Source organism: Triturus cristatus, chromosome 3_1 (assembly GCF_964204655.1).
Source record: "Triturus cristatus chromosome 3_1, aTriCri1.1, whole genome shotgun sequence".
In the NCBI taxonomy this organism is placed as follows: domain Eukaryota; kingdom Metazoa; phylum Chordata; class Amphibia; order Caudata; family Salamandridae; genus Triturus; species Triturus cristatus.
Window position 1 is genome coordinate 6,433,557 of NC_140583.1, and position 23,962 is coordinate 6,457,518.

General features: G+C 45.3%; 1 protein-coding gene across 5 annotated transcripts in view; it reads right to left on the reverse strand.

Moving 5' to 3' along the window:
• The window catches only part of LOC146859581 (uncharacterized), a 437,747-nt gene extending 418,496 nt beyond the window's left edge, over positions 1–19,251 (reverse strand). For all 5 annotated transcript variants that reach the window (XR_014979314.1, XM_085646505.1, XM_085646504.1 and 2 more), the window contains exon 1: positions 19,112–19,251. Coding sequence is in view for 4 of the 5 variants with exons in the window: in XM_085646505.1 (XP_085502631.1) it covers positions 19,112–19,222 (111 nt within the window). In the remaining variant the exon portion in view is untranslated. The remainder of the gene's footprint in view (positions 1–19,111) is intronic.
• Positions 19,252–23,962: the final 4,711 nt, after the last annotated feature.

The following is a 23,962-nucleotide window of genomic DNA, read 5'->3' on the forward strand; positions in this document are numbered from 1 at the left end:
CAATGCCACCGAAAGAGCGTGTCAACGCTCAGTATCGTGCACTCCCCTCCATAAAGTTGTTGAAGCCAAAAGTTCAGTGATGAACGTTTATTCTGGCATATCCCAAAAAAACGCATTTCAGAGTGACAACGCACTGGTCACAGGTTTTTACAAGAGACTAAATGATTAAAGTTCGCTAGGGTTTTGTGGTCTTAATATGCCTTAATTGCCACTTCGAGATTACCCTTCGTGATCGTTTTAGGATGAAGCCAATATGCCTTCAGGTCAATGCTTACCAGAACATTTGATATATAGGTAGACCAGGGTAGCTCATGATGATGTTGTTGCTTCATAATGTCTAATAGAGTGAGTCTATATGATGCAAGTTCCTCCTTAGACCATATGCGGAACCAGTATTTTAATGGAATCAATACAACATAATCCTCAATTTTCCTTTGACCTAATTCAGTTCTCAAAGCCAACATCGGCGTGCCGCGGCCCAGATCTAATAACCGTCGTATGAAGTTATTTTCAGTGATTTGTAGCTATGTGGTCTTCTTGAATCCCCAAATCTCAGAACCATATAGACAAGCAGTCCTTACTTTCATTTTATAGGCCAACATTGCTGACTTCACTGAGTGATTGCCACAGGAATTTGCGAATCTCAACACTGCTCCAGCTTGCTACTTTTTGATAACTGCGAAGACCACAAGAGTTTTTCATCCAATCGACAACCTAGTCATGAATGGATACTTGATTTGGAAGTGTTTTATAAACCTTATAAGTGGCTCATAGTATCCTGTTTTAGTTTGAGAATCATAGATTTCATTTTCCCAACGTTGAGGGACAATCTTCTAGCTGTGCAAAAAGACTCAAACCCTTCCAGCTGATGGTGCATTGATATGTCCGTTCTAGCCAACAATTCCGCATCATCAGCAAAAAGCAATATTGTTGTGGGCGTTGCCTAATTTGGGTACATCAAGAGTGAGGTCCTTCAAAGTTGTCACATCATCATTTATGTAGCAGTTAAAGACAGTAGGTGCTAACACTAGGCCTTGTTTTATGCTTTGGTGCATTTGTATCTCTGTTGTATATTCACCTCTAGTACTATACCTAATCCTTGTGGGACACTCACAAAGACTCGATACTTCATGTCTATACATCGCCTTATCATAGTCCAGCTAGATATTTTGAACGCAATGGGGCTGTAGGAACTTATCACGTTCTTACACCACTCACGAATTGGGTCTTTACTAGGACCTCTGAACCATAAGAGCCCTTTGGCGTTTTTTCCCATGAACTACTTTCACCACCACGTTTTCCCGCTCAGACCTCGACTTCGTTCTGAAATAACTCCAATGTTCTGGAGCATCTTGCGGTCGCAAGTGGGAAAATATTCTAGCCTTGAAGAAGTCACGTGTCGGCTGTCTGCATAATTCAACTGCCAACATCACAAGGTGTAAGGAATAATAAATGAAGACACTTCATTGAATCAACAAAGGACTATTTTAAATGTGTTCTTATCAAGAAATAGTTTTTGAATAACAAGTGTGTGCTTCAGTGCCATTTTTGAAACTGTGTTACTAGAATGCAATTAAGTCTGGGGAGGAAAACTAGAGTCTTGCGGTGTAGAACTGGTTCATGTTTCTTTCCGATATAGCATGGTCTCTAGTTCACCATTATGAATATAGATGGTGATATCAAGAAAATCAATTAGTTCTTTATCAATATGAAGGCCGTGCAAGGCAGGGAGTTGTCCGCAGGGCCTGGCCAAACTTCCCACAGGCAGCCAAACCCACGCACTGCACACCCTTTGGCCGTGCACAGCAGGGCGTTGGCGACAGGACGAGGTCCTGTGGTCAACCCACCTGGAAACAGCCAACGCTCCCCCCCCACACAGGCGACCAACCATCCCCCTGTGCCTGACTACAATAAATCATGGGAGGGGGGCACATCCCTCCCCCCAAAGCCTTCTAGTTCCACGGGGCTAAAATCTAAGGGGGGTGCCTCCTCCTTACTGAGCCTTTGGTCCCAGAAATCCCATCCCAAGGTCAAAATATAATATAAAAAAGGGTGGGATGCCAGGCAGGGCCCTACCCAAGGCTTATCAGGATTAAGGGACCCCATTCCCTGGGGCCAAAGCCAATTAAAAGGAGGAGGAGGCATGCAGACCCCCTCCTTGAGTCTTTTTGAGCCCAGAGACCCCATCCTCGGGCCACATAATTAATAAAGGGAGGGGGTGGACAGCCCCCCCCCCCCAAACCTGATTAGGCCCCAGGGACCCAATCCCCCTGGGCCATGCCTTTTTAATAAGGGGAGGGGTGCCACGTGGCCCCCCTCCCCGAGTCTTATCAGGCCTCTGGAACCCCATTTCCAGAGGCCTAGCCAAATAAAAAGAGGAGGGGGCAGGCAACCCACTCTCCGAGACCATTTTTGCCCTAGGGCCCCCATTTTATGGGACTGGCTTTTTTTTTTCTTTTTTTTTTTTAAGGGAGGGTGGCCCATAAGCCTACTTTGGCACCAGGGCCCGCATCATTTGAAGGTGGGTGCCACGGTCCCTACCTGGGGCACCCACCAAGCACACGGGCTGCATGGGGAGCTGCAGGGCCCCCACGACCCCAGCTGGCTCCCCACATTGTGAGGGAGCCAGCATTGCTCCTGCCTGGAGGGAGCAGCTATATATGCTGCTCCCTCCAGGCAGGAGAAATATGTTATTCTGTTTCCCTGCCCGCATCAGTGCAGGCAGGGAAAGAGATCTCAGTTCTGCTCCCAAAAGCTCCTGCCAGCTGGCTTTGTGTTTGCTCCTGTTTGGCAGGAAATTTGAAAATGCTCCCACCACACACAGGCATGCTCTCTTGCCCGCTGTAGTGTGTCACAGCAAGTAAGCCGGCCCGAGAGGGTGGGGTCCTAGGGATTATTAAAGGCTCAGAGAGGGGTGCTGCGTGGCCCCCCTCTCTTTAAAGTTATGATACGGCCCAGGGGGATGGGGTCCATTGGGCCTTTTTAAGGCTCAAAGAGGGGGACCACACAGCCACCCTCCCCTTGAAAATACGTTGGGTCCCAGGGGATGGGGTCCCCAAAGCCGAAAACATCTTGGGGAGTGGGGCCCTCCTTCCCATATTTAATAAAATAGCGGCCCACATTTAATTTTTCTGCCCCAATCCTGGGTGGCTCCAGCAGGATTGCAGAAAAATATGCTAATATTTTTAATTCTTTTAGAGTGGGTGGGGGGGCTCTAGGGTGCAAAGTATCATGCCCTGCTCTATTTTATTATTATTTTTTTTAAGTTCAAGACACAGGACAGTGTCCCCAAGTCCTCAAGTCCTCTAATGGCTGCCAGCAACATTTTCTTATGTCGCTGGCAGCCAATCGGAAGTCTGACTCCCACAGGAGCGAGATGGCCCAAGCGAAAGAAAGCTCCCTGGGCCCATTGGAACGTTCTATCTTTAAACTCGCACTTCCACAAGACTCTCACAAACCCAAACGTAAGGCTATACAAACATTTGTAAACCTTAATTTCTCAAAAAACTACTAAACAGATTTACACTAAATCACAAATAAAACTATCTGCGGACCAAGATCTATCTTTGGTGTAATGCCATACAGCAGTTTTTGTAGTAATGCTTCTTAAAGAAGTCTATGGAAAATCTTTGGGCATTTTGCATTTTGATACCCCCTCCCTTTTTTTCACACACAAACTAGGACAAGCATTTGGAATGCAATAGGTCTCACATTTGTGAAAGTTAGAGACATTGGCGTTGTAAATGACAATGTTTTTGACTTATGTTTTTCGTTTGCGTGGGAGGGATTATTTGGCATTTTTTTGCATAGATTTTGTCCATGATGAAATGTGACAGAATGAGTTGGGTATCATGTAATTTGTTGACTGTATTAGAAGAGTGCTGGCCTGGGCGCTGTGAAGGATGCAAAGGTGTCCGTGAGCGACTCAACCTGCATTTTCGCAAGCTATATGCAATCAATCAATCAATCAGTGGTTTATAAAGTGCGCTACTCACCCTCGAGGGTCTCAAAGCGTGGGGGAAGGTGGTGCAGCTCCGGATCAGTCGAAGAGCCAGGCCTTGAGGCACTTCCTGAAGGCATGCAGGGTGGGGGAGCGTCTGATGCTGACTGGGAGCTCGTACCAGGTCTTTGCAATGGAGGGTGAACAAAGCCACGAGCAGTGTTTAGTAAAATAATGCTCTAACAAAGAGAGCAGCGAACCAGGTGGTGAAGCATGGTTTAGAATGCGCAGTAGCGTGACTAAAGCTAATATATGAAATAACATGATTTCCTAAGATTGCTGTACCTTAGCTGTGGAAGGCTTAGATCTTGGTCCAATGAGGCAATTATGTTAGCTGATTGTCTGGAAATATGCGTTATGTTCAGCCCCCTTAATTTCCAAGCAGTGAGGGGAGAGGTCGCCGCAAGTATGTCATGTGTCTTTACTCCTTTGCTTTAGTGCGGTGTGCTGCACTGCTTTAAAGACACAGTGCTGTATGGGGCTGGATATAAAAGAAGCAGCCACCATTGATGAAGCGCGGCTTTAAAGATGCAGTGCTAAGTGGAGCTGGATATAAAAGAAGTGGCTGCCATTGCTGAAGCGAGGCATGCCGCGCCGCTTTAAAAAAACAAGAATATTGCAAATATAGAGTTTGGCGAGCCGCGCAGAAGAGAAGGCATGCGCCTACCATTATTACAGATGAAGCACTTATATAAAACAGATATAGTTTACATGATGGGCGGGGGGTGAACTACTGTAACACCTACTACAAGGCAGTATTTGATTAAAACAAATTTCCAGCTTTCTACTCATGTCGTTAACAGGGGGACGGCATAGGGCTGAGGAGGCAGCTGCAGCCCATGAGAGAGAGTGAAGAGCAGCTGTTCAGAATACAAATAAGCTGCAAGGAGTGGGAGGTGTTGTTCTGGGAATGGCATGGGAGATTAAGTGAACTCGGAGCAGCAGTGAGGACAGAGGGAAGGACAAAGTAGTGCACTGAAGGAAAACATATGGCCCATAGTGAAAGGATTCATGTAGCAGGGGCAGTCTCCAGGGCGGTACAAAAGGAGGTACTACTAAGTGTATTTACCAATGAAAAGCCAGCATTTCTAAAGGAAAGTAAGAGAAAACAATGAAGAAGGTTTCCATGATACAATATGTCTCTTCGATATACTGCATGCACTGCCTAGGCGAGACCTAAAAAAAGAACCCTTTTTGGAATGTTTCATGCGATTCATCAAACAGTGCCAAAGTTATTAGCAACACACAAAACATCAAGGTACTTTGACCCCTTTTGGGACAGATTCCAGTGAGGTAGCTGCAGGCAACACTGTTGGGATGGCGAGGCAGGGCGTGCTATGTGAAGGAGCTGAATTGGTCAGTTATGAAGTAAGCCAGGACGAACTAGCTGTGACTTTGGAGTCAGGAATAATTGAAAGTGGAAAAATGGCCAGAAGGCAAGAACAATGCCTTATGGGCAATGCCGTTTCTCCAAGTGGTGGCCAGGGGCGTGCGCTGAATGTATTGAGCTCAGACCTAATGGCAATGAAATCTCTTTCTGACCTCCAAGATGGGGAAACTTGTGCTCCGGGCCCTGTGAAGGAGGGGGACTATGGTGGCTCATTTTATTCTATATCCGACCCCTCTCTGTTTTCAGGGGACGAAAGCCCTGGGAGGGATTGGGTGGAGGATGAGAGTGATGCAAGCAGTCTCCGCTTGGGATAGGGAGAGTTTGAAGAAAATTCTCTTTAGATTTCCGCAACTGTCCGTAAGAGGGAACCTGGCACCCTTGCTCTAGACAAGGTCTCTGGCTCAGCAGGCTCAATGGTCTGGGACTACTCATTCTCTCCTATATTGGATGGAAATGGTGTAACTGACGGAGGGACAGCTTTAGGAGCCTCAAGCTTAGATCAAGCCATGCCCAGTGAAATGACCCTTTCTACCATCTATCAGAGCATTTTAGCTCACAGGGAGGAGACTCGTGTGGAAAGTTCACGTACCCAGGGGGTTTACCGTAAATTGCAGGACTCAATACGCAGGGTGGCTAATACCTGCTCGGACTTTGCTGCTAGAATTGGAGTTGCGGATTGGAGGATGAACTAGTAGTGCAAATGGCTCTTACCCACTCCCTGGAAACCCAGAAGACAGATACTTTATGGAAACTGATGGACCTTGAGAATCGGTAAAGAAGAAATAATCTACGGATATTGGGTATCCCAGAAGGCAAGGAAGGCACAGATGCTTGCCAGTTCATTGTGGAACTTTTCACCGAAGCATTTTACAATCTGAAGCAATGGGACTGGAAAACTGAACTTCAGAGGACCTACCGGTTTCCCTTTAATCAACGTAAAAAGACTGGTCAAGCCACTGAAAAGACTCATGCCATTTTGATCAGTCTTAATAACTTTCTGGCTATGATCTAGCTAGGCCAGATAGGAAAAGGGCAGTGAAGGGGTGTGATTTCTTTGTGAAACCTGATTATTGCCAGGCAACAGTCGAGAAAAGATGGCAGCTTCGCCAATTAATTCCATGATTTCAGGAAAAAGGGGCTCAGGTGTTCTTGCTCAACCCTGCCAAGTTGAAAGTTGTTTTTAAGGGGGAGGCAAAATGTTTTCTTTCTGAAACTTCAGCAAAGGAATTTTTGCATACACTGTAGGATAGGGAGCATTTTTCTTATGTTCATACTGATGTTAGTGCTAGATTACACTTGCTTAAAGGTAACGTTTTCTTAAGCCTGTTCTGGATCTAAATTGGTGGAGGGGATTCTTCTTTTCCTTGTGTGGGTGGGGGGAGCTCAGGAGAGAGGGAGGTCTAGTCAGCTCACCATCACAGAGGACCAGCGGTCCTTACGCCACACAAGGTGGGTGGTAGGGAGGTGTTTGGTGGGGGGGAGGGAGGGTCATGGGTAAGGGGTGTGGGGGGACTAGGGTGGGAGTGTTGTGGGGATTTTGTTTTGTTCTCTTATTGTTTTGTTACTGTACTGCTATATGGATAAGGAAGCTTGGAATGTACTCTATTAGTATGCCTAACGCTCTATGTTTTCGGGCAATGTGTGATCCTGAGTTCATAAACTACAAGGATGATGGGTAATCTACATATTTGCTCACTTAACATATGTGGTCTCAATGACAGGAGAAAGCTGGGCATGCTAGCTAAACAGCTCCGCTATTGCAGATTGATTTGTTATGCCTTCAGGAGACCCATATACCATGGAGCAAGCGGTGGTGGCTGAGGGATCTTGGGCTTGAAGTATTGGCTTGTACCCGGCAAAGCACAACAATTAAGGGGGTGGCTATTCTAGCCAGGCGCAGGGTGGGTTCATGTAAACGAGTCAAAGTAGACAACTTGGGCCGCTGGGCGATTGCTGAAATCATAGTGAATGATACCCTTATATTACTCTGTTCAATCTATGGATCTAATTTAGATGATCCGGATATCTTAAACTTTTCAAGTGTTGAACTTTCCCTATGGCCCCATCCTTGAATACTTTGTGGTGATTTTAATATCCATCTAGATAGTAAGTTTGATATATGTGACACTTTTCCACATCAAGGCAGGAAAGGTAGAGTTTTTAAAGCTCTTCAGTGATTGGTGAGGAACATGGGCTATCTGATAGCTGGCATAAACTCAAATCACCCGATCCTGGGTTCACGTTTTATTCAGCTCCCCACAATAAGCTAGTTCGGTTGGACTATTTTTTTCTTTCCAGTCAATTGATTGAGACAAGTAAGATCGAGATCTTTCCGAGACTTATTTCAGATCACAACCCCGTAACAATTGAGATTCCATTGAAGGGCAATTCAAAGACTCAGAGACCCTGGACCTTTGAAAGGAAACTTTTGCTTGACGAGCTTTATTGTACTCATATGACCAAATGGATCAAGGATTTTTTTTTCTTTTAATCGTAATACAGCCTCAGCATGTATTGTGTGGGATGCTTTTAAATCAGCTGTCCGAGGGGAAAATCTGAGCTTTTCTACAGCTCGTCAAAAATCAATACAGGAAGAAATCAATAACTGGATAGAACAATTAAGGTCAGTGGAATGCGAATTAATGAGTAGAATCCAGGGGGGTACAAGTATAGAGGAATGTCAGCAGCATATTGCCATTATAAAATCTAAACGTCGTCGCCACTTTGGCACGGAGATGGCAGTCAAATATATGCAGCGGATGGCTGAGTCATACGAGCTGGGGAAAACACAGGCAGAGTTATAGCTAAACGGTTGCAAAAGTGTGAAGTAGCTAATCGTGTTTGTAAAATTAAGGATCATGCAGGGCAGGTCCAGGATTCTTCGGCAGGAATTTTGAATGTTTTTCAGAATTTTATAGTCAACTTTATACTGAGGGACCTGCCTTGACGGGGATAGACTCTCTGGAAGGGGATTTTTTTTTATGGTATGGAAACAATGAAGGTAACTCAGGATCAAAATGAAGCACTTGCAGCACAGCTTACATGGGAAGAACTAGACCTTGCAATAACCTCTTTAGCCATGGACAAGGCTGCTGGTCCAGATGGCATTCCCCGGGAATTTTATAGAACATTCCGACAAGTACTTAAGCAGGATATTATGCTTCTATTTGAACAGGCTCGCAAAAAAAATCATATTCCGGAGCCTTGGCGGAAGACAACTATTATCATTTTTAGGAAAAAAGATGAGCCAGAACTTAACCCAGCTTTCTACAGGCCTATAACCTTGATCAATTGCGATAGTAAAATTTATTCGAAAATTTTGGCGGTTAGACTTGGAAAGGTTATAACTCCTCTGGTATCTTTGCGCCAGCATGGGTTTATCCTGGGAAGGGACACGGCGAATCATGTCCGCTGTGTAATAGCCCTCTTGATTGGGCACAGGCCACGAGATCACCGCTGGGGGTTCTCCTCTTGGACACTGAGAAAGCATTCGATAGGGTCTCCTGGCGGTTCCTGTGGTCTGTCCTATGTTGGAAGGGGTTGGGTGCGGGTTTTGTACAAGCAGTTAAAGCATTGTATCTATCTCCAGAGGCGGTGATCCGGATTTCAGGGCAGGATTCCAAACCATTTACCATCAGCAAAGGCACAAGGCAGGGGTGTCCTTGTTCACCCCTACTCTTTGCCCTGTATATTGACCCCTTTTAAAAAAAACTCAAGCTGAGTACTCATATCAAAGCGGTTAGGATTGGGGAGATCAAGTATAGGGCTTTGGCATACGCAGACGACATTGCAGTTCTTACGAATGATGTTGTCTCTGCCTTTCCAGTGGTGAAAGATTTCGCAGTTCAGTTTGGTGCCCTTTCGGGTTACAAGCTGAATGTGGATAAGATCCAAATTCTTTGCTCAGGCATGATCTGCCCCCGGACTTCCCAGCTATCTCAGAGGCTACCTATCGAGGTGTTCCAATTACAGCCGCGGTTGACAGAATACCCGATTTCAATATCAATCCAATAATTGAAATCGCTAATAAGAAATTGGAGAGATTGGATCACTTACACCTGTCTCTTTTTGGGCGAAGCAATGTTATTATGATGTCAATTTTGCCGAAATTTCTATATCTTTTTAGGACCATCCCTCTGAGTTTTCTTCTTCCTGTTTTGTAAAGTTAGAAAGGGTATTCTCTAGGTATCTTTGGGGCTATCGCAGATCCAGAAGAGCGGCCAAACGGGTGAATCTCCCAAGGCAGCGTGGGGGTATGGCTATCCCCAGCTTTCTGCTTTATTACTGGGCCGCTGTGTTACAGCACATGGCCATCTTGTTAGTCGGGGCTAAGGCTGATATATCAACGGAAAGTAGCCCGTCTATATATGAACTGGGGTTGGGGGGGAATCAAGCCAAGGTCTGTCTCGTTTCGGTGCTCGAACCTAGCTACTATAAAAAGACCATATTCAAAATTGTGAGAGCAGCTTATAAGGTGTGGAACCAGGTCCAGCGGAAACTCAAGATCTCCAACCTGAATGCATACACTCCAATTGTAATCACAGGTACACTGCCGTCAATCTTCCGGGATCGGGTTACTTTTGAGTGGGCTAAAAAGGGTATTTACTACCTGGGGGACTTCTATAGAGATGGACAATTTGCAACATTTGCAAAACTGCAGGAAGAATATGGTCTCTGTAGGGGTGATTATTTTTAATATCTGCAGATCCGAAGCTTCTTGGGGGAAAATATGTGCAGGGTGTCTTAAAATTTTGAAAAGATACCCCTGGTGGAAACTATTCAAAAGAATTCTCGGCTGGAAAAGATTTATCACATTTTGCTTGATTCTCTCCCTGACGATCTGGTAGCACATTCAGATAAATGGGCAAGCAAGTGTGGGGAGGAAGCAATGGCCATTGTGGACTCCCTATCCCTGGCGAGCCAGATTCCGATTACGGGGAGCCTCGGGAGTCAACACTTTATGGCAGTCTTTGATCTGTATTATACCCCTGCGAAGATTGCCAAATGGAGGGGACTGAGGGGAGGGAAATGTGATAGATGTGATCTCCAGGCAGCGGATACTGTACATATGTTCTATTCCTGTCCAAAACCAGCTGTTTTTATACATGAAACCTTCTTGACTACGATCTTGGATTTCAGTCTCTGTTACACCAGCTCTTCTCATTCTGGGAGTAGGGAATAATACTGAAGCGGGAGTAGGGTACGATCTGAGACAGGCTTTGTGTTCCAAGCGATGGCTATCGCCCGCCTATGTATTACCTCCCACTGGATTAGTGCTGATCCTCCAACTTTTACTAATTGGCGCGCAAGGTTATTTGCAGCATATAATATCGAATCCTCAATTTATAAACTTAGGGGTTGTAGGAAGAAAGCGCTCGGACAGCGGATTTGGGCTCCTATTGCGGACTCAGTCGAGTAAAAGATTAGAAGGGCTACCTGTATCTCCCTGTTGTTTCCCTATTCTAATTTTGATGTACATATTTGTTTTTCCTTTGTCAATGAAATGAAATAAGGGAAATAATGAATGAGTTAATTTTCTTAAAGACATCTAGATATAAATATAGTGTTATGCATTCTTCTTCTGAAGCTACTTAATTTGGTCTGGGGGCTCGACAGCCCTACATAGCTTGTCGAATGGCATGATCATCGATTTCTGTATTGTCTGGTGTATTGTTTTCTGCATGGTCATCCCTATCCTCTGTTTTTTGCCCAAGGCCCTGTTGCGTTAGCAGTAATATTGATTTGTGTTTATGTCTTATTTAAGGGAACAAAACAAATTCAAAACCCAATCAAAAATATATATTTTTTTAAAAGCAACACACAAAAAATATTTCCTATGTAAACGTTGACCTAACTAGAACTAACCAGTGGCAACGGTAATTTAGAAATAAACACACACACACACACATATATATATATATATATATACATACACACACAGATATATATATCTAAAATCTATTTTGTGTCATGAAAGATGATACATAACATATATAATATATGCAAACATCAATATATAGATAAATTACCAATTTTGGATATATAAAAATGTACCTATGTGCACATATATATTATGTATACGTGTAACATGCATAGTATACAAAAACACAATCACTTATATATACCCATTTAATTATATATAAATATAAAATAAAACATTCATATTTATATTTTATAAATGAAATATATTGAGAATAACATCCATATATACTATATCAATAATGCATAAAATAAACAATTATCTATATTATATATAAACAATTATAAATAAATACATACATATGTATATATATATCCAGCACAACATCCTCCGTTTACTGGGGGCCACCGACTCTGCAGGGTGGGCTCAAAGGTTGCAGGAGCGGAGAAGCCTGCATATTCAATGCTTCAAAAATAAAGCCCCACTCCGAATTCTGTGCAAACACAAGACTTTATTCGTCTGAAGCAGCATATATATAACTCAAGTCCTGACCGGTTTCGGCGTCACCACGCCTTGCTCACAGGTGAGTTCAATATTTACCATGTGGTCACGAGGCCATAGGATCAACTACAGCCCCCAGCATGCATCATCGTTGCTTTGTAATCACGAGGCATTGCTTAGTATTCATGTTTTGCCCAAATAGCGTTTTATGAACAATGTCCCAACAACGTACCAAATTGTAATATGCACGCATTCCTTCTCACAGCAAGTGCACTTTTATGCTGCCTCTGTCCATGATAAGGGTTAGCACTGCGGAGCTTCCAAGAGGAGAAAACTCCCCTATTCCCTTTCTCTCTGATGCGCTACCAATACTTCTGGCAGTCCTTCGTTTGGTGCGCGAGAGCGTGTCATGCCCCCTCCATAAAATCCAGCACAACATCCTCCGTTTACTGGGGGCCACCGACTCTGCAAGGTGGGCTCAAAGGTTGCAGGAGCGGAGAAGCCTGCATATTCAATGCTTAAAAAATAAAGCCCCACTCCGACTTCTGTGCAAACACAAGACTTTATTCGTCTGAAGCAGCATATATATAACTCAAGTCCTGACCGGTTTCGGCGTCACCACGCCTTGCTCACAGGTGAGTTCAATATTTACCATGTGGTCACGAGGCCATAGGATCAACTACAGCCCCCAGCATGCATCATCGTTGCTTTGTAATCACGAGGCATTGCTTAGTATTCATGTTTTGCCCAAATAGCGTTTTATGAACAATGTCCCAACAACGTACCAAATTGTAATGTGCATGCATTCCTTCTCACAGCAAGTGCACTTTTATGCTGCCTCTGTCCATGATAAGGGTTAGCACTGCGGAGCTTCCAAGAGGAGAAAACTCCCCTATTCCCTTTCTCTCTGATGCGCTACCAATACTTCTGGCAGTCCTTCGTTTGGTGCGCGAGAGCGTGTCCTGCCCCCTCCATAAAATCCAGCACAACATCCTCCGTTTACTGGGGGCCACCGACTCTGCAGGGTGGGCTCAAAGGTTGCAGGAGCGGAGAAGCCTGCATATTCAATGCTTCAAAAATAAAGCCCCACTCCGACTTCTGTGCAAACACAAGACTTTATTCGTCTGAAGCAGCATATATATAACTCAAGTCCTGACCGGTTTCGGCGTCACCACGCCTTGCTCACAGGTGAGTTCAATATTTACCATGTGGTCACGAGGCCATAGGATCAACTACAGCCCCCAGCATGCATCATCGTTGCTTTGTAATCACGAGGCATTGCTGTAGTTGATCCTATGCTGCTTCAGACGAATAAAGTCTTGTGTTTGCACAGAAGTCGGAGTGGGGCTTTATTTTTGAAGCATTGAATATGCAGGCTTCTCCGCTCCTGCAACCTTTGAGCCCACCCTGCAGAGTCGGTGGCCCCCAGTAAACGGAGGATGTTGTGCTGGATTTTATGGAGGGGGCATGACACGCTCTCGCGCACCAAACGAAGGACTGCCAGAAGTATTGGTAGCGCATCAGAGAGAGAAAGGGAATAGGGGAGTTTTCTCCTCTTGGAAGCTCCGCAGTGCTAACCCTTATCATGGACAGAGGCAGCATAAAAGTGCACTTGCTGTGAGAAGGAATGCGTGCACATTACAATTTGGTACGTTGTTGGGACATTGTTCATAAAACGCTATTTGGGCAAAACATGAATACTAAGCAATGCCTCGTGATTACAAAGCAACGATGATGCATGCTGGGGGCTGTAGTTGATCCTATGGCCTCGTGACCACATGGTAAATATTGAACTCACCTGTGAGCAAGGCGTGGTGACGCCGAAACCGGTCAGGACTTGAGTTATATATATGCTGCTTCAGACGAATAAAGTCTTGTGTTTGCACAGAAGTCGGAGTGGGGCTTTATTTTTGAAGCATTGAATATGCAGGCTTCTCCGCTCCTGCAACCTTTGAGCCCACCCTGCAGAGTCGGTGGCCCCCAGTAAACGGAGGATGTTGTGCTGGATTTTATGGAGGGGGCATGACACGCTCTCGCGCACCAAACGAAGGACTGCCAGAAGTATTGGTAGCGCATCAGAGAGAAAGGGAATAGGGGAGTTTTCTCCTCTTGGAAGCTCCGCAGTGCTAACCCTTATCATGGACAGAGGCAGCATAAAAGTGCACTTGCTGTGAGAAGGAATGCGTGCACAATACAATTTGGTACGTTGTTGGGACATTGTTCATAAAACGCTATTTGGGCAAAACATGAATACTAAGCAATGCCTCGTGATTACAAAGCAACGATGATGCATGCTGGGGGCTGTAGTTGATCCTATGGCCTCGTGACCACATGGTAAATATTGAACTCACCTGTGAGCAAGGCGTGGTGACGCCGAAACCGGTGAGGACTTGAGTTATATATATGCTGCTTCAGACGAATAAAGTCTTGTGTTTGCACAGAAGTCGGAGTGGGGCTTTATTTTTGAAGCATTGAATATGCAGGCTTCTCCGCTCCTGCAACCTTTGAGCCCACCCTGCAGAGTCGGTGGCCCCCAGTAAACGGAGGATGTTGTGCTGGATTTTATGGAGGGGGCATGACACGCTCTCGCGCACCAAACGAAGGACTGCCAGAAGTATTGGTAGCGCATCAGAGAGAAAGGGAATAGGGGAGTTTTCTCCTCTTGGAAGCTCAGCAGTGCTAACCCTTATCATGGACAGAGGCAGCATAAAAGTGCACTTGCTGTGAGAAGGAATGCGTGCACATTACAATTTGGTACGTTGTTGGGACATTGTTCATAAAACGCTATTTGGGCAAAACATGAATACTAAGCAATGCGTCGTGATTACAAAGCAACGATGATGCATGCTGGGGGCTGTAGTTGATCCTATGGCCTCGTGACCACATGGTAAATATTGAACTCACCTGTGAGCAAGGCGTGGTGACGCCGAAACCGGTCAGGACTTGAGTTATATATATGCTGCTTCAGACGAATAAAGTCTTGTGTTTGCACAGAAGTCGGAGTGGGGCTTTATTTTTGAAGCATTGAATATGCAGGCTTCTCCGCTCCTGCAACCTTTGAGCCCACCCTGCAGAGTCGGTGGCCCCCAGTAAACGGAGGATGTTGTGCTGGATTTTATGGAGGGGGCATGACATGCTCTCGCGCACCAAACGAAGGACTGCCAGAAGTATTGGTAGCGCATCAGAGAGAAAGGGAATAGGGGAGTTTTCTCCTCTTGGAAGCTCCGCAGTGCTAACCCTTATCATGGACAGAGGCAGCATAAAAGTGCACTTGCTGTGAGAAGGAATGCGTGCACATTACAATTTGGTACGTTGTTGGGACATTGTTCATAAAACGCTATTTGGGCAAAACATGAATACTAAGCAATGCCTCGTGATTACAAAGCAACGATGATGCATGCTGGGGGCTGTAGTTGATCCTATGGCCTCGTGACCACATGGTAAATATTGAACTCACCTGTGAGCAAGGCGTGGTGACGCCGAAACCGGTAAGGACTTGAGTTATATATATGCTGCTTCAGACGAATAAAGTCTTGTGTTTGCACAGAAGTCGGAGTGGGGCTTTATGTATATATATATACACATGTACACACACAAATTCACCTGTGATGTAATGCTACCTAAAATGTACTCTTCACGCTACAGCAACTGCCAGCAACAAAAGGCAAGGCAAGATCTATACTTCAAGCAACAGCAACTACAGCCCACATTGATTGCCAACATGACATTCCATAAACAACCACCCGCGATGCCGGATAGGGTCCTCATGCTACAGCAATGACTGTGCACGACACCCGGCCTGCTCTTCGCACTACAGCGACAACCTTCCGCAACACTCTACTCGTGCCCCCTCTCTTCTAGACTCTTCATACGGAACTTTGAGAAAATAACTTTTTCAGCAAGACTAGTCTGGTCCTGGAATTCAGGAAGCGCTCTGCCTGAACGTGTGACTTTCTCCAGGTTTAGCATGACCAGATAACCATGAGAGGTACTCTGTGCAAAATTTTAGGCACTACACTTACCTAAAACCTTGAAATTCAACACCCCCACTGTTATATGACCATTAGGGTAGTTGTCGCTATAGCTAAGTTAGCATGTGCTCTGCAGCCAAGATGCTGCTTTTGCGCACGTTACTACATGACTTTATTTTGCAAGACTCTGTTTGTGACTTTCACATGGGAACTGTCTGCTTTTCGCGTTCTCTGCTAGTTCCTGGAGTTTAGTCTGAACACGATGTTCAAGGTTGATAAACAATGACCCTTGTTATTCTGTTCTGCTCAGTCCCTAGCACATAGACAAAACATGCTAAACACAGCTGCACTGCTAGAAACTCGCGCTTTGACATTACGGGGATGCATGTTGTCCAAACACACTCTTGAAGAGGGATCTTTCCAGGGAGAAGAGCTATGCTGTTCCTATGATGTAAAACTTCCATATAGGCACTAAGGTATGGGGTCTGCTGACAAAGCCCAGAGATCTTCCTTTATATAACAAAACTCAACCTTACCTTACCTAGGGGAGGGTGGTTAGGCCGTATAGTCCTTTTTCCAGTGTCTGTATATGATGACATCCCCCTTTATATTCTATGGAATTGTAACAATGCTAACTATGTTAGGTTTATGCATTTTGCTGCTGGTAGTGGCTAGTATACTGCATTAGATAGCACAATAGTTAAAATAAACATTTTGAACCATACAGTGACTGACAATTCTTATTGTGGACAAGTGCGAGCGAATGAGCGATAGGGTATGTCTTGCTACCGCAATTCCTGAGAGAGTCAGGAGTGTTGTGTTCTGGGTTGTCTAATCATTTGTAGTTTCGTGATTATGTAGGAGAACGAATGAGACACTATAGCTAGTCGGTTTTGGGATTTTGGGTACTAAGGTGGTAGGATGGTACAACCCCTATAAACCGAGGTCCTGTTTTCCTCGCATAGTTCTGTGTATGTGCAGAATCCCTGCAACACCACTTCTACTGATTGGATTTTTGTTGTTTTCGTCTCAAATAATTTATTACATTTTATTCTATTTTTTAATTAGGTGTGGGCTTTCTCTTGTGTTGTGTTTTCACTATGTTGCTGATTGAAGTGCTGCATAAATACTCTGCACATTGCCTCTAAGATAAGCCTGGCTATTTTTGTGCCAAGCTACTAGAGGGTTAAGCACAGGTTAATTTAGTGACTGTTGTGGTTCACCCTGACAAGGGTTGTGGTTGTTGCCTGAGAAGGGTTTCAAAACCCAATTTCCTACAGTGTTAAACCCATGGCAGGTAAGTAGCCCACGGTCACATGAACGAGAGCACGCTTGGTGGATCGATCTAGGTCACAGGACAGATCCAGGGTATCACTCATGCCGGGAAACACGCTTAGGCCGTTGTGCCCACTCTAAGGGGAACACAGAGGCAAAACACGCAGCTGGGCACTGGGGGCAGAGGAACACAACTGTACAACAAGCAGGGGACATGCCAGTTTCCACAACCATTGACAAATGCAAGTCTAGATCTCGAAGGTGCTGGACTTCACAAGAAATCATTATAAACAAATGGGGCCTGCGGGAGGGAGCGGAGTAGCAGATGGAAGGTGCTGGGCTGGTTACAGCATGTGCTGCTGACTTCTGCTGAGCCCCCTCATGCTGTCTAGAATAGAAGGTGCAGGCTTGATGCCACCATACTCCCTCTATAAGTCTTTCCACTTGTTTGCAGCAATTCCCTATCCATTTGAGGGCACACAAGCTGAATTACCTACATTTGGATTAAAAAGTTGCCATTAATCGGCTAAGCAGAAGTTTAATTTGTGACACGACCGATCCACTAATGACAGTAAGTGTTCTTGACGTATGACTCCACAAACAAGAGACTACAACAGTGTTCTAATTTAACCTGTGTTATATGTTCACTGAAGTTTTTTCAATGTTTGGTGTTGTTTTAGAGAAATCTGCATCTGTTTGTCAATTTAGATTTGAAGATCTCGAGTTCAAAGAAATGGTAAGAATTCTTATCGGGGCTGGCCGCTTTGGTGTGCATTTTGATAAATAGGTCCCACAAGTAAGCTATTGTTTATTTTCTTTTACAGTACTGTTTGGTCCTGAGGAGAACCCTATAATGAAGAGGGTTCGAAACGCGTCGACCGTGCGTTTTTGATTACCAAACAAACATTCTGTAAAATGTCCGGTTGTTGTGCATTTTTCTCAAGTTCATACTGCTAAAATCACAAGAGACCAAGGGGGTGCTGTGAGAGTCGAGTGAGTGCGGTATGCTACTAGTATGGTATGTAGTTTGTGTATGTTCGAATTTATTGTGAGTGAGACTGATGAGGCGAGTCCAGAGTGTTGGGTTTTTGTGTTATTGTACGTCCACTTAAAAATTATGGTTGTGTTTTTGTAATATTGTATATATTTGTAGAAATGTGATTTTCAAAAAAGATAATAATAGAAATGAAAACAATTATCTAAAATAAAAACTATTCAATAGATCCGGCTGCCATTGACGAGTGTTCATGCGCCATTTTATAATCTGTTTTGAAAGGATTATCAGTATTGGCATCTCCATTGTTTTTGTTGTTTAGAGGGCTCAGCCTTACTGATTAGAGCCAAACCCATTGGTGTTTTGTGCCATACTCCCTCACCGTGCTCCCACACCGCTCACCGTGCTCCCTCAGCATGCACCCACACCGTGCTCCCTCAGCATGCACCCACACCGTGCTCCCTCACCATTCACCCTCCCTGTGATCCCTCACTATGCTCTCTCAGCATGCAACCACACCATGCTCCTTCAGCATGCACCCTCACCGTGATCCCTAACTATGATCCCACACCCTGCTCCCACACCCTGCTCCCTCAGCATGCACCCTCACCATGCTCCCTAATACACCCTCACCGTGCTCCCTCAGCATGCTACCTCACCGTGCTCCCTCACCCTGCACCCTTAGGATGCACCCTCACATTCCTCACTATGCTCCCTCACCATGCTCCCTTAGCATTCCCCCTCAGCTTTCCCCCTCAGCATGCTCCCTCAGCGTTCTCCTTGAGTTTCCCCCTCAACCTGCACCCTTAGGATGCACCCTCATTCATCCCTCACTATGCTCCCTCACCATGCTCCCTCATCGTGCTCCCTCAGCATTTCCCCTCAGCGTGCTCCCTCACCGTGATCCCTCACTATGCTCCCTCAGCATTTCCCCTCAGCGTGCTCCCTCACCGTGATCCCTCACTATGCTCCCTCAGCATTTACCCTCACCATGCTCCCTCAGCGTGCTCCCTCACCATGCTCGCTCAGCATGCACCGTGCACGGGGGCTCCATTCTCACCATCTTTCCCACCGCCCGGGGCTCCCTCGCTCTAGCTTCCATCACGTTTGTCTGTAGTGTGCGAACTGCAGCTGGGGGGCCAGGCCCCGCCCCGAGGACACCCCCGTGCATCTGACGCTGGAGCAAGAAAGTGAATAATACATTCACGAGGGTGAAGGTGGGCGGTCAAGCGAGAGTCAACTGAGCGTGCGCAGAGCAGTGACACTTTCCACACCTGCGCATGCGCAATGAAGATACACTAAGGAACTACGCATGCTCAGAAGCAAAGGAGGGTTCGCAAAACGGAACCACCCGTGTGCGCATGCTCTAGAAGCCTATATCTGCGCCCGCTCGACAGAAGTACACCATTCTGCTTGAAATGAAAGCACCTGAGTGCGCGTGCTCTGGAATCGGAGCCTGGGTCTGCGCATGCTCCACAGACGTGTACTATCTCAGCCCGCGTGCGCAGCACCGGCTCATAGTCACACACGTGACGTCAGTCGTATGCAGGCGCCCTCCACGTGCTGCCAGGAATAGCTCGTGCCATCGGGGTCTATTTATTCTGCTCCTGCATCAATAGAAGTCTATAAGGGGGATGTATTCCCCTGATTTGAGTTTCAGTTTCTCCCACATTCCTGTTCTTAAATGTTGGCATGTATGTTATTTTTGCTTTTTTTTTATAGTGGAAAGCTGCCCAGGGCATGGGAGCGCTGTACATGAGAACCAGTTACTTTACTCAAGGTCACATTCATGTTTCTAGGCACAGCGGAGACAGGCGCGCAACACCCATTGGACTCACAGGGCTTCAGCCCCCCCCCCCGTCGTGACTGGCAGCCCGGGATGAGACACCTTCCCGGGCAAAAAAGCAGCCGCACCCGAGCACTTCACAGGTCTTTAAAAGACCGTTTGCATGTTAATGAGGCGTCGCTGTTGTTTCACCCCTTCTAAGCGCCCCTGCAGCTCCACTCTGCCTATTGCTCACCCATTCTAAGTGCCCCTGCAGCTCCACTCTGCCTATTGCTTAAAGTTCAGCCCCCCCCCGAAATTTTTGCTCAGCCCCCCCCCCCCGAAATTTTTGCTCAGCCCCCCCCGAAATTTGGCTCTAGTTGCGCCTCTGAGCGGAGAGTGGGAGAAGTGCCTCGAACCTAGGATTAGGGCTCCAGAGTTGGCAGCCGTGGCCCTCGGAGTAGTCATTGTCCAAGGCGTGCGCCACTGACAAACAAATCACAATCACACGGACTCGAACCCAGGACTGCCTCCCAGACCTCACCGCAGCGTAGGGGCGGCCCTCAACATTTGTGTGCCTGTCTCAAGCATCGTTTCTGAGACTGTGGCTCAGCTGCTCCAAATAACAATAGCAAAAGGAACAATTGATGAACGGAATGCTGTACAATGCAAACGTTCACCCCCAGTCACAAAGATCCGGGTTGAATCCATCATCTTTCTTTAGCTCACTCCGCCACCCCAGTTTGGACCCAGCCATATGCAAATCAGTCTTTTTCTTTTTTTGTTAAAACTTTTTATTAAATCAAATTACAGTCATTATTGCAGATCGAGAACATATCAATTAGCGGGTACAGTACATTAACACGCACATGTTACATATCATAGCCAACAAGAATTTCACTGTTCTACTATTCTGTGCATTGCTATATCTTCTGTCGGTGATGTGCAAATCTCGCCCCTGAACGAGTTCCAACCCTTCCATTTCCGATCCCATTTCTTAGGGCAGCCTCGCATTTTATAGACCTCTTTCTCTGCTATCATGCAGCAATCCATTTCCGCCATACAGCCTACAGTTAAGGGCCATGTGGTGGAACCCCAGGACATTGCAATAGCTCTCTTTACTAATAAGTACACCAGTGCCACCCACTGTTGTTCTATTTCAGTCAGATCCGTGGCCTCCCATAAGTTCAGGATCCCCAACCCTGGCGTCAAATTGATTTGTTTTCCTTACGTGTACCTCATATTTTTGGTTGCCTTGTCCCATAGGGGCGTATCACGGGGCAGTTCCAGAGGACATGTGATGGAGCAGGTAAAACAAAATTTTGTATACCTCCTCTAATTTGCATGAAATTAATTACGTAATCATTCTAAATTTAATTTACGATAACATGTTTGCAGTTGAAGTGCTATTAATCAACCTTTACACCTTGATAAACATAAAGTAAACATGGGACTAAATTTCAAATTGCATGGCAAAATTAATTAACAATGGTATGCAAACTAACCTTAGATTGTGGTGAAATAGTAAAATTGCATGATTTATGTTGCTTTGTGATCGGTTGTGCTTTAAAAGATATCAAGTGGTAAGTATTATTGCTTTAAATGTTGCTACAGCTAGAAAAATACTAATATATAATGGGATTAGTATGGGTTTGAACATCAGAACTTTCATTTCTATATTTTAATTGCTGTTAAGTCTATTTCTGCTTAAGTTGACATTCGGGCCTATTAGGCAGCAGTACCCAAGATGGCGTTCTCTGAAGCAGATGCTACCATGTGCACGTGATGACTTCTGCGCATGCCCAGATGGCTCTTGAAATCACGAGGTAGCTTGAACTCCTGACATCGTGTTCCCTGCCATGGCCGAATGTCAGGAACTTGACCGCCAGCCAAGGGATGACCAAAATGAAAGTCAAGGAAGAGACAGAGGACCTATCAGTGGGACCCTTTTTACCTTGGGAAAAGATACAGCTTCTGTTCCCCTGCCTGGAAACGGAACAGACAATGACAATTTGAGAACTTTGTGAAGTCACTATGGAGAACCAGTTTGCACTGGGAAAATTTCAACAAACTACTGATAACCCCGAACTGTCCAATCAGAACATTTGGTCTGCCGTAATCTAAAATTAAGTAAGACAGAAAAGGATATAAAAACCCTCTCATCAATCATTGGGGTCGGAGGAGTTGGAGTTGGAAGGGTTGGTTGCAGCAGCGTTCATTCGTTTGCTTCGTTCTTTGGGTCACGGTCGTGGCTGCATGTATCTTTGTGTTATTTCTTTGTGTTTCCTAAATTCTATGCTATCAGTCTGAGTGTGGAATTGGTCCATGCTCCGGATTGATGTTTGGACTTTGCTAAAATTCTGAACTTTTCTACGCTGTATCCTATATTTTGCACGCCGGTTTAATCCTTTGGTGAGGACTGGACTATCCGTTCGAGGGAGCCTTCATTTGAGAATGCTGATAACTCCCTGTTTGATTTGAACCTTTCATCATCTTTAAATTGGTAATGATTCAATGTACTTTTCAAAAATGTATGTCTATGAGTAGTTTCTGAATGTCTTTATTAAATTTACTGATAAAATAACGCTCTAGTAAATAAATGACAACTTAAGAGTTTAATTAACGGTAAGATAAACAAAATTTGGATTAATAAGAAATGAGTTTGTGGTTCTTAAATTAATTACAGAAAATATCAAATGTTTCCTAGGCTTTAATTGTGTCTTAGCTGGTTCTAACTCACCATCAACCAGTCCAACTAATTGGTCCATCGACCAAATAGTGGAGTGCCTTGATGTTAAGTTTTGGATTCTGAAGATGTATATAGAATGTGTATATAATGTAAAAGCAAATTAATCCTGATAGGTAATAAGGTACCCACATGTGCAGCACCTTTTTCTCCTGTGTACAGATTCGAGTGAGTTTGGTTGAATGACGAGTGTGTTGGTGTTATGGGCCCCACCTATGAATGAGTGTATGAATGAGCTGTTGTGAATAAGAATCTGTGACATAAGGGGAATATGTAAATTTAGTCCCTTGCGCTGCATCACATGATAAAAAGTGCCTTCCTGACCACATCCTCTGAGACATAGTGCGTCTGTCCTGCAGCCTATCTTAGCAAGACGTACCCCCGAGAGATAGGAGCGATGTAGGATTTTTAGTTGGATAAGACGAAAGCGATGATTTATTGCAGTTTCCCTAGGGGACATTAATGCCGTCTGCCAATCTTCATCGTTTATTGGCCCTACGTCTACCTACCATTGGTTCAGGAGAGTCTGGAAGGAATCAGGCAAATTATTACAGAGCTTGCAATATGTTCAGGACACCGCCTTCATTAGGAGCGGTTCTGAAAGTAGGCGGTCCTTTAAAGGAGAAGAGTCTGGTATGGAGGACAAATCAGGGATATTAGTCTGAAGGGCATGCCGAATTTGCAAATATCGAAAAATGTCTCCTGGAGCAAGGTTGTGCTTAGTTTGCAGCTCTTTAAAGGTAAGGAGTTTGCCTCTGAGTATCAAGTCAACAATATTTTTTATACCGATAATGTCCCATTTATCGAAGCCCACGTGGTGGCAGAGTAGCCCTAATTCCTGCATGGACCAGAGCGGCGTGAATTTTGTGAGCTTATCTGCCCATCCTAAACATTTATTTGCTTGATGCCAGATGGCCACTGTTTGCGACATGGGTACAAGGTAGCGGCTCTTCCAGACCTTACTATAGAGGGCGCCAATATAGCCCTCCATCCCCGTCTGGTACTTCTCTAGGTGAAAGACCGGATTCAACGGGGAACCGTGAATCCAGTGGTTCGTGGCCACCAGCTGTGCGGCCCAGTAGTACAAGCGAAGGTCAGGAAGAGCAATTCCCACATCGTACCACCCCTTCGTCAGCTTGCGGAGGGCAATGAGAGGTGCCTTGCCATCCCACAAATGAGTCCGGATCTCTCCCTCTATAATGGTAAAGTATGTGTCGGCAATGGAGAATGGGCAGTTCTGGAGGACATATACAAATATAGGGAGTGCAAGCAGTTTAAATAAGGTTGCTCTTCCCAGGAGGGACAAGGGCAGTGTTCTCCAGTGTTGGACACCGTTTTGCAGTCGTCGGAGGGGGCCAAGAAGATTCCGATCGTAGAATATTTTACAGTCAGAAGTAATA